Genomic DNA, 17,071 nt, shown 5'->3' with positions numbered 1-17,071 from the left:
TCTTAGGCTACTCCTCTGGATTCAGTGACCTTAAGACCAGGGGTGACATTGAATAAGCAGAGAGGTGGATGGCTACACTTTTGATGAAGCACAGGGAGTTGGCCTCTAACTCTTTCTGTTATGATCTGATGAATTACAGAGGGGGGAAATAGGTGTGATAAATTGGGAGAAGAAGTTCTTTGCACTCCACTGCAGCACGGGTTGGCTCTCCTCATGCATAATTCATGAGGCCAAACTGGATCGCCATGGTGTCTGGGCACATTTACATACAAATGAGCTTTGAATTCATTATTTATACACCCCTCTGCTGCTGTCTTCGGCCAGCGTCTTCTTCCTCAGCTCCACTGATGTAGTGGATGCCAATTATAAATGTCACTACACAATACAGTATCAGTGTTATTGTAAGGCGAAGGAGTATGTTCTCTGCTAGTGTGTTTGAGCACTTAATCAAGTTTGTTGAAGTGATCATTTGCCTTCTTGTTTACAGTAACATTGTCAATTTATTGGTGCGTGGAGCAGGTTGACTGCACTGTGTATTTTCTGCACGGTTGTGTCATCAGTCTTTTGATATTGTGTATATTCATATTCATGCAAGGATCCACATGGTCTGCATAATAAGGCCTCTCTCACCGGGCATATCCGCCAAAGCACACGCACGCACGCACGCACACACACGCTGTTTAATGTTTATGATTGCATGCACTGTATAGGGTCTATTAATAATATTTTTATCTACAGTGCCTTGTAAAAGTGTTCATCCCCCTTGGCATTTTTCATATTTTGTTGCATTACAACCTGTAATTTAAATGGATTTATATTTGGATTTCATGCATTGGACATACACAAAATAGTCCAAATTGGTGAAATTAAATGAAAAAAATAACTTGTTTCAAAACATTTAAACCAGAAAAGTGGTGGGTGCCAATGTATTCACCTCCTTTGCTATGAAGCCCCTAAATAAGATCTGGTGCAACCCATTACCTTCAGAATTCACATAATTGCTAAATAAAGTCCACCTGTGTGCAATCTAAGTGTCACATGATCTGTCACATGATCTCAGTATATATACACCTGTTCTGAAAGGCCCCAGAATCTGCAACACCACTAAGCAAGGTGTGCCACTAAGCAAGTGCCACCATGAAGACCAAGGAGCTCTGAAAACAGGTCAGGGACAACGTTGTGGGGAAGTACAGATCAGGTTTGGGTTATCAAAAAATATCAGAAACTTTGAACATCCCATGGAGCACCATTGAATCCATTACTCAAAAATGAAAATAATATGGCACCACAACAAACCTGCCAAGAGGGGGCTGCCCACCAAACCTCACAGACCAGACAAGGAGGGCATTAATCAGAGAGGCAACAAAGAGACCAAAGATAACCCTGAAGGAGCTGCAAAGCTCCACAGCGGAGATTGGAGTATCTGTTCACTTTAATCCGTACACTCCACAGAGCTGGGCTTTACGGAAGAGTGGCCAGAAAAAAAATCCATTGCTTTTGGTGTTAGCCAAAAGGCATGTGGGAGACTCCCCAAACATATGGGAAAAGTTACTCTGGTCAGATGAGACTAAAATTGATATTTTTGGCCATCAAGGAAAATGCTATGTCTGGCGCAAACCCAACACTTCTCATAACCCAGAGAACACCATTCCCACAATAAAGCATAGTGGTGGCAGCATCATGCTATGGGGATGTTTTTCATTGGCAGGGACTGGGAAATTGGTCAGAATTTAAGGAATGATGGATGGAGCTAAATGCAGGGAATATCTTGAGGGAAATCTGTTTCAGTCTTCCAGAGATTTGAGACTGGGACGGAGGTTCACCTTCCAGCAGGACATTGATCCTAAGCATACTGCTAAAGCAACACTCAAGTGGTTTAAGGGGAAACATTTAAATGTCTTGGAATGGCCTAGTCAAAGCCTAGACCTCAATCCAATTGAGAATCTGTGATATGACTTAAAGATTGCAGAACCCGTCCAACTTGAAGGAGCTGGAGCAGTTTTGACTTGAAGAATGGGCAAAAATCTCAGTGGCTAGATGTGCCAAGCTTATAGAGACATTACCCCAAGAGACTTGCAGCTGTAATTGCTGCAAAAGGTGGCTCTACAAAGTATTGACTTTGGGGGGGTGAACAGTTATGCACGCTCAAGTTTTCAGTTTTTTTGTCTTATTACTTGTTTGTGTCACTATAAAAAATATTGTGCATCTTCAAAGTGACACCAGGCCAAAGAAAAAGTTTAGCAATTTTTTTTGTATGTCCATTGTTACATCAAGATTTTCTCTCCTTTTTGGAATATCTGAGAATATATTATTTATCTTGCTGTCTCCATCACAACCTTCCTCGACTAACCTGTACCCCTGCACATTGACTCGTTACCGGCACCCCCGTATATATAGCCTCGTTATTGTTATTTTGTGTTACTTTAGTACATCTTTTCTTAACTATTATTTTTATTGAAACTCTAACTCTATTGTTGGTTAACGTAAGTAAGCATTTCACAGTTAGGTCTACATCTATTGTATTCGGCACGTGACATTATGTTTTTTATTTCATGTATGCTCTAAAGTCCGACATCTAAACGAAAATGATTGAAATCTCACTTTTTCTTCAGACAATCCACATCTATTTGTATTATCTATGGTAAACAGTAAGGGACTTCAGTAACATCCTTTGTTGGACCCAGTAATACCGTAAACAGGCACAACATCAGATTACCCCAAATCACGTGCCTTTTTATAAATTGTCTAAAGGGAGGCTAATTTAATTGAATTTGATTATGAAAATGTACTCTAATTACCCATGCTCTGATATATTAGAATCCAAATGACTACCCTATTGAAAATATTAGATTGTTTTCCAGGTTCAGTTTGGCCCTTCTAATGTCTTGTTCAAAACTGAAGAATGACTGTGGTAATCACATTCACCAGACCTATAGTCATGTAATCATCTGAGATAATGAAGTCCTTCAAATGTATGTATCCCATATATATATATATAAAATATATGAATATAATATATGCAGTATGTACGTATTGTACAGACATTTCTTTCCCGATCATGAATTATCTGAAAATCCACACTAGGTGGGGCACTAGGTCCAAACTTTACAATCTCAAGCTTATTTTCAGACCTGCCGATGTAAGTTTCTCACATTCTCTGACAGTTAAAGTAGAAGTAACAATAACATGTACATTTACAAAATGCTTCTGTACAACCGGACAACCCAAGCATTTGAGCAAATACCGTTCACTGGGAAAAACAGGTCTAAAACATGGTGATCGTGGCATCTTTATGTAGCGCCGTGCCTCAATATGTCCTCGGAATGTACCTGTAAATTGCCTGGTTGTTAGCGTTGACAGCTCACACAGTAGAGAGCGAAACATCTGCCACTGTATCCTTCCCCAGGATGAGACTTCTCTTTCTTCACTTGACCTAAATACTTGGTAACCTAGTAGTGATCGTGACATGACTTGTCTGAAATCAGATAAAGAAAATCCTTATAGGGTGTATGTTTTTTGTGTGCTTGGGTTTGTGATAAGAGGGAGAGGGGGAGGGAGGGAGAGAGAGCAGGATACATTTATTTAAAAAACCTTTGACCGTAGTGTATATATACAGTACCAGTCAAAAGTTTGGACACACCTACTCATTCCAGGGTTTTCTTTATTTTTACTATTTTCTACATTGTAGAATAATAGTGAAGAAACCAAAACTATGAAATAACACATATGGAATCATGTAGTAACCAAAAAAGTGTTAAACAAATCAAAATATATGTTATATTTGAGATTCTTCAAAGTAGCCACCCTTTGCCTCGATGACAGCTTTGCACACCCTTGGCCTTCATGGTCAGCTCGTCATTCATTCGCCCCCACTTGGAGCGAAAAGGCAGACTTATGTACAGGGGCACCTGTCTGTCTGTCTGGTCTGGTCTGTCTGTCTGTGTCTGTCACCAGGGCCCACTTAGCAGCGTGACCCCAGGGGATCTAACACCTGGCCTGGAGACTTCCTGGGTGCAGATCATGTAATTATACCTCCCCTCAGGACGCGGCAGAAATAATAGCGAGGCAGACACTACTCTCACTCAGCAATTAGACAGAGGAAGAAAGTTTCTGGCTTCACAACGTTTCGGTGTGTGTCAGTTCCATTTGGTTGTAAGTAGGGCTGTGGCAGTCACTACATTTCTTCAGCCTGTGATTGTCAAGCAAATAACTGTCCGTCTCACGGTAATTGACAGTTAATTAACATAAACACATTTAGCATCTCCTGGCTTCCACAAGACACTGATGCAGACCTTTGGAACATCTACATTCTAAAAAGTCTAATAAATCCATGTAGTATAGCCTACACATTCACAATAAATCCATTATTTATTTTAGACAGGTCTAAAGAAGCATGATATGAAGAAAAAGTAGTTTATTTCAGAAGAACAGAATAGCATACTCTGAGTTGTCCTTATGTTAGGTCCTGATCTGGCTATGCCAAATGGCTGTGGGCTACACTAGTTCATTTAGCAGACAAGATTTGCTTGGAATTCCGTGGCATTATTTTATATTAATGAAGAACACAACTGAACAAAGCTGAATAAAATAGAAAGGATATTTTCTCCAAACGATTTGAGGGAGTGCGCACATTCGGCTATTCTGTGTTGAGTGGTTAACAAAAAATAATTATTCCTATATGCTTAATTTAGAGTTATTAATGTAACTTACGTTAGGCTATATGTTTTCATTTTTAATACATTGTAAGGCTGCATGATGCGACTCTAATGATGATTTGAAGAAAGTCGCTTGAAAGGAACGAGCTCTGCTTTGTTTTTTGCACAGGCTGTACACACTATATCTGCCACTCAACAAGCAGGCGGTATCCCTTTTGTGTGGCCGTAATGCACCCTCATAAGCGCAAATGTTCCATTAGAACAGCATTCTCAAAAGCGACCGCAAATGCAATTATGCATGTAATTCTGCATTTTTATAGTGAAAATGATCTTCCCCAAACTTGAAACTCACCCGCTGCTTATGTATGCCAATTAGGATCTACACCCCTTGTAAAGTGGATTAATGAGCTACATTTTAAGAAGTTATTTGGCCACTTTAGTTGTGATACAAACCATATCAAAACATTTAGGCCTATGGTCTAGGCTACATGAGGTGGACATAACTCACAAATGATAATATATAATTCACAAGTGATAGGCTAATATTGTTACCCATCAGACTATTCTTGATTTAAGCTTGTCTTTACCTATACTAAATAGTTTGTGATTGAAATTTGTTTTGATTTAGAATGGACCATTATCATGGAAACTAATGGAGGAAGCTTTTTTTGAGTGGTTCATTTTCCTGCCAGCCAGTTTGGTTATATTTACAACAGGAGTATAGCCTATGTGCTTAATATTAGGAAAGTTGAGAAATAAATATACTAGGCCTAGCTGATGGGATCCTCCTCTTTTTAATAGAGGCATTCACTCTGTTTTCTGGCGCAATTGCGTTGCCTATAGAAATGTTGCGCAACATGAGCTCATGGGCTCTCATGAAGTGTTTGATTAGATTTTCGATTACATTTGCATTGATGTCAAAGTGATTAGAGGGACAATAGTGTGTTGAGTACCAGGCTGTTAGCATGTTTTGTAAGCTACTAATGACCAGCAGCATCAGAGCTTGGAGAAGCCTAACTACTGTGACAGTCACATGGAATTTGATTGCCTTCATGACTCGTGACCGCAGGTGTTGCAGTAATACGGTCACCGCAAAAGCCCTAGTTGTAAGTCCTATGCGGTTCACGGATTCAAAAATAATTAAGTATTGCACACCGCTTGCTTACAAAGTTTCAGTGTGTGTGAGTGCATCCCTTTTCAAGTCCCAATAGCTGAGAGAACCACAACAAGGATTAAGGATGTCATCTAGAAGACTCTCAGCTATAGCAAGTACACATTGCTTTGGGGTTGCCATCTGTGTGTGTACACATTGCTTTGGGGTTGCCATCTGTGTGGGTCCTTTAGTAATGAAACATCTTATAACTGATCATGTAATTGAAGTTCTGCCATTGGTCCAATTGAAGTGCATTTTATTACTTGTAGGAGAAAACAAACACATCCATATGAACAAAGAAGCAGTGTTGAGAGTACCCACCGCAAATAATGGTTGTACTTCAATTTTATTGTTTGAAAAACCAACACCAAGTAAAAAATAAATTACTTCCTTGATTGAAACGTGTTCTGATGAGAGACACTACAGTGGCCTGTTCCACATAGTTAGTCTCTGGAGCTCTGCAAGGTGAATAGACCACAGGCCTAACAACTCATCACAATACTGTAGGCTGAACGTTCCTGTTCTGGAGACCATATTCCGATAACAATAAACATACATTAAAAAAAGAAATATATTTTTCACATATTTAACTCATAATCTTGTTATATTACATGTTTAGCACCTTCTCAAACACCCTTTAAAGACATACATGTATCGTAAAAATACAAAGAGCAAAATGTTTGTACTGTAACACTACAATGGGGGTATTAGTTGGGCTATATGGCTGGTAGCTTGAATGACCCTGTCAAGATATGAAAGCATATATTTATGTTGATATGTTGTTTCCCATGGGTGGGTAAAAATAGCATTATAAATTGATATGGAATAATTATATGTGAAACAAACACACATGCAAATATTACATTATGGGACATTTCATCAAAATAAATAATAATAGTCAAGTTTTGAACAGCTGGAGAATAACTGGTCATATTGAGTCTATTTATAATGTTAGTTGGATAGTTATCAATATAGGTAGTTGTATTCACTACAAATATCACCAAGTAGTATATCGTTAATATTATATTATATTTTCAAAATGTTCAAATAGTACTTGCTATCCACTCTTGTGTAATATCCTAGCAATAAAAGCTACAATTGAACAAAAATATTACTACTAAACTATACTATATTATACTATAATATACACTAGACTATAATATACTACACTACACTATAGGCCTATGTTCTTCCAGTATTTACTAAGTTCATAAACAAGCACTTGAAGTAAACCGTGACCAGGAAATTGATCATTTGCATGAAATTAGATGAATGAAGCACAGAGGTGGTAGGCTGAAAACAAAAAGAAAATAACAATACAATTGTATCTCTTGAAGTAACCGATTAACACACACAAATATCTGACCACGCTACAACCAACAGTACAGATACCATATCTACACCACCAACCGCAACACTTCCAGAAAGAAGAGGAGAAGATGGTCCCTCCCACTCTCTCCTCCAACCTCCTCCACCCTTCCTCTCCCTTATGTCCCTTTGACATTGACATCAGGCACTTAATGATAGTCCTTAGAACCCCCTTTGGATATTTATCCCTTTAACTGAACAGTCCCAACTCCTCAGTCGTGTGTCCCCGACCTCCTCAAGGCTCTCCTTAGCCTCCTCTCTCTCATGGGACCAACCATTTTCTTCTCCTCCGGCCCCTCTTCCTCTTTCTTCTTCTCCTCCTCCTCCTCTTCAGCCAGGCTCCTGGAGGAGCGGTGGATCCCGGGGGACCTCAGCACCTCGTCGCCCTGAGTCAGGGCTGGGTCCTCGGGCTCGACTGGTCGGGGCGCTGGGTAGTTGGGCTGATAGTACTCGGAGGGGTAGCCCCCTGCGTCGTACCTATAGGGGTCCTCCTCCCCCACCTCGTCATAGTTCTGGTAGACGTTGGGGGGCAATTGGACTAAGGGAAGATTGCGGTGGTCAGATGGGTCACCACCGTTGCCACCCTCTTTAGCCACCGCGGCCACCCCCAAAGCGTGCATTTGTTTGTTTGTTTTTGATTGGGTTAGCGGGACAGGAAGGAGGAAGAGACACACACGAGGAACAGTGTTAGCGACGACATCAAAGCGGCCAGAAGAGCTAAAGAGGGGTATGGATGAGCTACACTGACAGGGACAGGAGGTCTAAGTGAATCTCTAATTAAATGTATGTGACAGCTCAACTGAGTAATGCATCAAATGACAATCAGTATTCAACTATTGGCTCCTTATAGAATATAAAAACTGTACACATTCGCTGCAGAAGCATAGAGAAGCCTTGGATAAAATACAGTTGAAGTCGGAAGTTTATATACACTTAGGTTGGTGTCATTAAAACTCGTTTTTCAACCTCTCCACAAATTTCTTGTTAACAAACTATAGTTTTGGCAAGTCGGTTTACTTTGTGCATGACACAAGTCATTTTTTCAACAATTGTTTACAGACAGATTATTTCACTGTATCACAATTCCAGTAGGTCAGAAGTTTACATACACTAAGTTGAAGTTAAAGTTCCTTTAAACAGCTTGGAAAATTCCAGAAAATTATTTAATGGCTTTAGAAGCTTCTGATAGGCTAATTGACATAATTTGAGTCAATTGGAGGTGTACCTGTGGATGTATTTCAAGGACTACCTTCAAACTCAGTGCAATTTTCAAAAGCCTGAAGGTACCATGTTCATCTATACAAACAATAGTACGCAAGTATAAACACCATGGGACCACGCAGCTGTCATACCACTCCGGAAGGAGACGCGTTCTGTCTCCTAGAGATGAACGTACATTGGGGCGAAAAGTGCAAATCAATCCCAGAACAATAGCAAAAGATCTTGTGAAGATGCTGGAGGAAACAGGTACAAAAGTATCTATATCCGCAGTAAAATGAGTCCTATATAAAATAGATGGCATCATGAGGAAGGGAAAATTATGTGGATATATTGAAGCAACATCTCAAGTGTAACGATCGTCGTATGAAGGAGTGGACCAAAACGCAGCGTGATAAGTATTCATGATAAATGTAATACTCAAAACACTCGAACAAAATAACAAAGAAGGAAAACGGAAACAGTCCTGTCAGGTGCAGACACTAAACAGAAAACAACTACCCACAAAACCCAAACGAAAAAGGACAACTTATATACAGTATGATCCCCAATCAGATACAACGATAGACAGCTACCTCTGATTGGGAACCACACCAACATAGAAATAAAGAAACTAGAATGCCCACCCTAGTCACACCCTGGCCTAACCAAAATAGAGAATAAAAACCTATCTATGCCCAGGGCGTGACATCAAGACATCAGTCAGGAAGTTAAAGCTTGGTAGCAAATGAGTCTTCCAAATGGACAATGACCCCAAGCATACTTCCAAAGTTGTGGCAAAATGGCTTAAGGACAACAAAGTCAAGGTATTGGAGTGGCCATCACAAAGCCCAGACCTCAATCCTATAGAAAATCTGTGGGCAGAACTGAAAAAGCAAGTGCAAGCAAGGAGGCCTACAAACCTGACTCAGTTACACCAGCTCTGTCAGGAGGAATGGGCCAAAATTCACCCAACTTATTGTGGGAAGCTTGTCTACCCGAAATGTTTGACCCAAGTTAGACAATTTAAAAGGCAATCCTACCAAATACTAATTGAGTCTATGTAAACTTCTGTCCCACTGGAAGGTGATGAAAAAAATAAAAACTGAAATAAATAATTCTCTATAGTATTATTCTGACATTTCACATTCTTAAAATAAAGTGGTGATCCTAACTGACCTAAGACAGGGAATTTTTACTAGGATTAAATGTCAGGAATTGTGAAAAACTGAGTTTAAATGTATTTGGCTAAGGTGTATATAAACTTCCAACTTCAACTGTATATATTAGTTTATATGGGGTGAGCTAAAAAAAAATGCATTTATGGCTAAATTTGTTTTTGTGTCAGGCAGAATGGGTTTCTACAAATAGAGGGACAGCCTTATAGGGAACAAGGCAGTAGTCATTGCTGACAGTGATATAGCGAGGGAGTAGGGCCAAGGGACAAGCCTATCTACCCTAACACCTCCACTACAACCCTTTTGAACGCTGCTCACTACCCATACTGTTGGACTTGAGTAGGAGAAAGTAGCGAGAGAGAGAGAGGGATGACAGAAGCAGAGAGAGAGGGAGACACACACACATACCACAGGTCAGACAGATGAGACAAAATCATAAAGTCACCATGCTGGTATTACTCACACTGTGGAGTGCATGGAGAACACCGCAGGCCTTTTGAGCCATACAGTGTGCTCACTGTAATGCCTTTTCCTCAGAGAAAATGGCCCGATAGAGAAAGACATCATTGATGGGTGTCCATGCACACATGCATTTACAGTTCGGGCGCTATAGATTGTATCCACACTCACAATAACCATGTGTATTAGATGACAAACTATTGTTGAATAAATCATGATCACATGACTGTAAAGATGCAGAATTTTCTTTTTGAAACAATGTAGCCAAACTTGATGCAATAGTGTGGTCTGTTCATGCAAATACTGAAACATGACTTATCGTGATAAGACTTTGAGAGTTGATAGATACTTTGTTGGAATAACTATATCGCACATGTCACAAGCATTCACAGATATCTGTAGGGTCTATAGACGTTTAAACAAGCAGGCTTGTTTAAATTCAATTCCACAAGCTAAGATACTGGGATACTGAGATGGCAACATTTAAAAAAATATTCTCAGGTACCATTATATGAATTCAGCACATTGTAAGTCATTGTTTCCAAGCTGAATTCTGCATCTTGGTTACATTTTGTATTTCAAGGCTTAAATGGCAACAGGAACTAATGGATTCATAAATAAGCCATATGCTCACGGCCATCTTACTGTAAACCATCAGATAATAGAATGGGCTCATTATTTTCCTGAGCTGTCGTAAACAGAGAATAAAGAGCTCCCACTCATTTATTTTAATGAGGTTTGGTCCTGAGGTTAATCAAGTGGGTCTCAATACATTAGAATTCAAAGTCTATTATGCATAAAGTAAAATCAGAAAACAAATGCCAATTGCTTAAATATATCTCAGTATGGGCAACCAAACTAAACTTGGTTAACTAGTAAGTTAGTCATACTATAGTGTAGGCAATTCTGAGAACTTCCTTTTCAAGATAAGTCAGATAGGTCATGTTGTCTTAGCTTCACCTTGAAATACAGTGTGGATAAGGGTGTGATTCGGGTCAACCCCCTGGCGGATTTAACCCAATGAGACCTCTTTGCTCAGGTCTCCCTTTCAAAGAGCTTTAATTGGATTAAATGAGTTGATGATTGATTGACAGGGTATGATACAATAGGTCAGATACACAGACATGGAAACCCATTCTCAGAGAGTGCATTCTCAGGTAAAGGTTATCTACACAACAAGCTGATGGCAACGCCAATGGAGTTCACTATGGCTAAACAATTAGATCTAATGTATTGGACTTTGATATTATAAAAATCTCATTGCTGCCTTGTGCTGTTTTGGTGTGTTTACAGTGGTAGGGGAGGATGAGGGTCATAATTACCTCCTACGTTGTAGCCCACGCAAGAGTTCTGGTCACAGTATCCAGGAGGTCCAGCCGACCCCACTGGTCCAGGGATACCCGGCCGCCCAGGAGTTCCAGGGTTCCCCGGCCGACCAGACGGACCCTGGCTACCTGTCCGCCCCTGACCCGTTGGTCCTGGAGGAGAACGGAAAAGGAGTGATGAGAGCGCGGAGAAATGTGGGGAGTGTGTTTTGATACAACAAATACATTTTCAATGAACAATTAAGGTTTTAACATTGAGCTAAATTCCGAAGTTAAATCATTATATGAAATGTTATGGCAAACCAATAAAACATGATGGCAATATTATTGTCTTCATTGTGACCAAGAACACTGCATATTGAGGTAGAATTCATGAAGTTAAAGGGATTGTTCACCCAAATTACAAAATTACGCATTGGTTTCCTTACCCTGTAAGCAGTCTATGAAGAAGTTATGACAGCAATCCATGCTTTGGTTTAGTTTCCCTGGCACTGTTTCCACATGCTAACGTTTTAGCATTTGTGGCGCAAATCCCATTATTGTAAAGCTCAACAGTCACTTATAGATGTTTTGAACATAATGTGTGAAAAATGCTACTATTCAATTCATGGGACCAATGCCCCATGAATTGAATTCAATTTATGCCCAAAAACGATAAAACATTACCATGTGGAAACAGTGCCAAGGAAACTAAATCAAAGCATGAATTGCTGTCATACCTTATCCATAGACTTCTTACAGGGTAAGGAAACGAATACGTCAACTTGTAATTTGGGTGATCTATCTCTTCAAATCTAGTAGTGTGCTTTGAAATAGAAAACTAGCTAGAGTCCATAATTAGGCCACTGATTGGCCAAACATCTCTCCACAAAAGGAAGAGAATCAGCGTATTTATCATTACCCAGCAGTCAGTATAAGCTTTTGTGCCTTTTCATCAGACCCAAAATGCTATTATCACTGAGCTGTCTCTATCAGGAAATGCAAAGGCTATGAATGTCCTTTTTCAAATATCCTTGGAGGCACTGATCTCGCGCATGCCAGACACCTACATGTTCTCCCAGTAGCGCTCCAAGTTCTCTCATGTAGACCAACCTGGCAACCACTCCAGGAGTTCAATCAACACACTGCGTCAGCTAGACTACAATCAATAAAGGAGTCAAAAGCTATGCCCCCTAATCATGTTTAATTAAACCAGTAGGGGCAGCTTAATGAAAAACAACAAAACAACAAACAAAAGTAAATTAAATCCAACTTGGGCTATCCTCTTCGTGTCATATTCTCCCCTTGAATCAAGAGGGAGACGCTTAATCAAAAAACAGATCGGATGACTTCCAATTTTCTAATCCACCCCCTTAACAGATGTTGATTTCCTCTGCAGATGTTCGGTGGCAAAGGAAGTCCCTGGAGAAAAATTGAAGTTGGAAATGTGTTTTTCACCAGGCATCGTTTTGGTTACCTGGGGGTCCTACGGGGCCTCTGGGACCCTGGACTCCTACACCTGGGCTTCCCTTGTCACCCTTCTCTCCTGACAAACCTGGACAAACAGAGACAGAGGGGACACACACTTTGACAGAATTCAGAGAAGTGGGCATGCTTGTCTCCTTTCCATATTATATCACCTTCAGCACTACACGTGTCATGTCCAATAATGTAGATCTAGCCTAATATGTAATCATCTTTCTGATTCTATTAGTGATGTTTTCTTACATTACCTGCCGGTATCATTTACTGTAATATCTTCTCTCACAAGCTTATGGCACAGGCTACATGACTATATCTTTGCCTGATAGCTTGAGTTAAATCTGAGTCTCCTCTATTCAGTACCTCTGGCTCCTGGTTGTCCATTCTCTCCGTTGGACCCGGGGAACCCTGGTCTGCCCGCGGGCCCCTGCTCTCCCTGTGGTCCTTGGCCGCCCTGCCGCCCGGGCTCTCCTGGGGGTCCAGGAATGGTGCGGACCGAAGCGGGTGCACTGGGGATGTGGTTGAGGATGGAGCTGTAGCGAGCCATGTGACCTGTGGGACAGACGTCAGACTGAGGTCAGTGGCGCATGACATTTACACCATCACAGACAACACTCCTTTTTTCAAACCGTACACCCCTTCTATAGAATACAATTACACTCAAAGACACAAGACCTGTGCAAACTCACATCAATACACACAAACCCGCACAGGAAGAGGGTCAGCTGAAGGATAAAAAAATACTCACTCTGTATCAGCTGCTCACAGACCTGCCGGGCGATTGCTTGGACCGATGCCTGGGATTGCAGGTCACCCTGGAGGCAAAAACACATGGTGACACCAAGACCATGGCTACAGATAACACTGTGTGTTTGATGTGTCCAACCTGTTTCATCGATCCCACAGGTGACATTTCCTCCAGCATTACTTGGGTAGAAAGCCTGCCAGTCGTGATTTTGGCATTAACTCTTTCGATTGGAAAACATGGCTGTTGTTGACAGGCATAGATGTTGCTTTTTGAGCCTTGTATAAAAACCTCATTACCCATTCGCTGTTCGCTGTTATGGGCGAAACCAATCCATAAAGTACTTAACACTAGAACGATAGCTCTTTAAAAATATAACTGCTGTAAAGTAGAAAATCATTTCTACAGCTGAGTAACACAGCACTAAAGCTTTAGCTTATAAAGTATGCATGAATAGGTCTTCTACAAAATGTGTTCTGGGTGCAGTACACCATGTGATATTGCTCTTCAGAAAACTTGTTGTAATGGTAATTGTATACTGTCAGGCTGTCAGAGAACACCTACTGTATACCTCCTAGCTGAGGAGCAGCAATTACTTGAAAGGAGGGCATTATTTATCTTGAACATTGATGTTAAGCATCGAACACATACTTCACAGAATTACACTACATGATCATAAGTATGTGTTGCTTGTTGTACATCGCATTCCAAAATCTTGGGTATTAATATGGAGTTGGTCCCCCCTTTGCTGCTATAACAGCCTCTACTCTTCTGGGAAGGCTTTCCACTAGATGTTGGAACATTGTTGCGGGGACTTGCTTCCATTCAGCCACAAGAGCATTAGTGAGGTCGGGCACTGATTGTGCGTTTTGGCCTGGCTCGCAGTCGAAATTCCATTTCAATCAAATGTATTTATAAAGCCCTTTTTACATCAGACGATGTCACAAAGTGCTATACAGAAACCCAGCCTAAAACCCAAACAGCAAGCAATGCAGATGTAGAAGCACGGTGACCAGGAAAAACTCCCTAGAAAGGAAGGAACCTTGGAAGAAACCTAGAGAGGAACTCGGCTCTGAGGAGTGGCCAGTCCTCTTCTAGCTGTGCCGGGTTGAGATTAAAACAGTACATGGCCAAGATGTTCAAACATTCATATATAATAATCACAGTGGTTGTAGAGGTGCAACAGGTCAGAACCTCAGGAGTAAATGTCAGTTCATAGCCGAGCATTCAGTTTCATCCCAAAGGTGTTCGATGGGGTAGAGGTCAGGGCTCTGTGCAAGCCAGTCAAGTTCTTCCACACCGATCTCGACAAACCATTTCAATATGGAGCTCACTTTTTGCACAGGGGCATTGTCATGCTGAAACAGGAACTGTTGCCACAAAGTTGGAAGCACAGAATGTTGTCTAGAATGCTGTAGCGTTAAGATTTCCCTTCACTGGAACAAGGGGCCTAGCCTGAACCATGAAAAACAGTCCCAGACCATTATTCCTCCACCAAACATTACAGTTGGCACTATGCATTCGGGCAGGTACCAGATTTGACTGTTGGACTGCCAGATGGTGAGGCGTGATTCATCACTCCAGAGAACGCATTTCCACTGCTCCAGAGTCCAATGGCCACGGGCTTTACACCACTCCAGTCGACGCTTGGCATTGCACATGGTGACCTTAGGCTTGTGTGTGGCTGCTCGGCCATGGAAACCCATTTCATGAAGCTCCCAACGAACAGTTATTGTGCTGACGTTGCTTCCAGAGGCAGTTTGGAGCACAGTAGTGAGTGTTGCAACCGAGGACAGACGATTTTTAAGCACTATGCGCTTCAGTACTCGGCGGTCCCATTCTGTGAGCCTGTGTGGCCTACCACTTCGTGGCTGAGCTGTTGTTGCTGCTTGATGTTTGCACTTCACAGTTGACTGGGGCAGCTTTAGCAGGGCAGAAATTTGACGAACTGACTTGTTGGAAAGGTGCCACATTGAAAGTCACTGAGTTCTTCAGTGAGGTCATTCTACTGACAATGTTTCCTAAGGAGATTGCATGGCTGTGTGCTCAATTTTATACACCTATCAGCAATGGGTGTGGCTGAAATAGCTGAATCCACCAATTTGAAGGGGTGTCCACATACATTTGTATATATAGTACACTGTATATTATATAGAACAAGATAAGTATCATAAGATATCTCAATTCAATTGAATTTAATAAATGCTCTACTGGCATGAATGGGTGGTTGCCACTGTTGCCAAAGCAATGTATATGAAGTATTACATCAATTACCAATATGTTTGTTATCTCTATGACTTACTCTTTCTCCCTTCTCTCCTTTGTTTCCGGCGGAACCCTGCAACAGAACAAGAGGCAGAATGACAATGGACAGAAAACAATGAAGTACATTTAATGTACACATTTTTTGAGTTGTCCATTTTCTTTGCCATCTTTTTCTTTTCAAGAACTTGCATCAAGAAGTAGACATTTACTCCAGAGAAGTAAAAGCAATTTGGAAAGGTTAACAGAATTACAACAGACATTGAAAGCAGGTATGACAGGTATGAAAAACTCTTCTTAGGAAAAAGCACTGCACAATGAACAGATGCTACCTTCAGTAAGCTAGAAGCTACCTTAAGCAAGCTAGCGTCATTATTTGAACCCTGCCATAACTATTTATCTGCAAAGGTCATATAATGACAAATAATAACTATGCAGTACCCGTAATTACATCGTAATTACATAGTAGGCAAGAGTATGTAATTACTGCTAACCTTGTCTGGCTCTCAGCCAGAGAATGTTAGCATTTTGACGTCTGGGGGCACACCAATTAAAAAGGTGTCATCCTACAAATACCTTGATCTTTGGTTGGACGATAAGCTGTCCTACAAAGTTCACGTGAGGATTGTGATTGTGAGGATGTTTAAACTCAAATTGGGTTCTTATTCTTGTAACAAGGCTTTGCTTCCCATTTGAGGCCAGAAAGAAGCTTGTTCAAGCCACTTTTCTTTCTGTAATTGATTATGGTGACATATTGTATATGCATGCAGCCTGTTCTGTGTTAAAGACACTGGACTCTGTTTATCATGCATCTTTGCGTTATGTTACAAATGCCAAGTCACTCACCCACCAGTGCACCTTATATCAAATGGAGGGCTAGACCTCGCTTTACATACGCAGACAGCTACATTTGTATTTCTTCATCTACAAAGCCCTTCTGGGTAGCCTGCTCTCCTTCCCCCATCACCACCAGCAGTTCCCAGATGCGGTCTACTAGATGGTTGCTGCTAAAAGTCCCCAGGGCCATTGCCGAGTTAAGCAAAACTGCCATTTCGATTGTGCACCTGAGGCATGGAAGTCTGCAAAATATGCTTCACCTATATATACTAATGCCCCTTAGTGGGTTTAAATCTCTGGCCCAAAACTCTGTTGAGGAGTGTAAATGTTTCCTCCAGGCCGGGTGAGCACCTAATGACGTGTTGTTGTGCTGTTTGTATTGTTATGTTTAAATGTTGAATTGACTGCTGCTGCTTTCTTGGCCAGGTATC

General features: G+C 41.0%; 1 protein-coding gene across 4 annotated transcripts in view; it reads right to left on the bottom strand.

The window, feature by feature from the left end:
* Positions 1–6,047: 6,047 nt before the first annotated feature.
* col14a1b (collagen, type XIV, alpha 1b) overlaps positions 6,048–17,071 on the bottom strand; it is an 80,474-nt gene continuing 69,450 nt past the window's right edge. For 2 of the 4 annotated variants that reach the window (XM_031793592.1, XM_031793595.1), the window contains 6 exons: positions 15,844–15,879; positions 13,545–13,611; positions 13,160–13,348; positions 12,792–12,869; positions 11,333–11,488; positions 6,048–7,762 (listed from right to left, as the gene is read on the bottom strand). In XM_031793592.1, the coding sequence (XP_031649452.1) occupies positions 7,389–7,762; positions 11,333–11,488; positions 12,792–12,869; positions 13,160–13,348; positions 13,545–13,611; positions 15,844–15,879 (900 nt within the window). In that variant the 3' untranslated portion in view covers positions 6,048–7,388. Of the gene's footprint in view, positions 9,886–11,332; positions 11,489–12,791; positions 12,870–13,159; positions 13,349–13,544; positions 13,612–15,843; positions 15,880–17,071 lie in introns of all 4 variants that reach the window. The other 2 variants (XM_031793593.1, XM_031793594.1) reach the window with 2 other exon arrangements.

The sequence above is a fragment of the Oncorhynchus kisutch genome, linkage group LG17 (assembly GCF_002021735.2).
Source record: "Oncorhynchus kisutch isolate 150728-3 linkage group LG17, Okis_V2, whole genome shotgun sequence".
NCBI lineage: Eukaryota > Metazoa > Chordata > Actinopteri > Salmoniformes > Salmonidae > Oncorhynchus > Oncorhynchus kisutch.
Note: the sequence above shows the minus strand (reverse complement) of the source record. Positions and strands in the feature narration are given on the sequence as shown.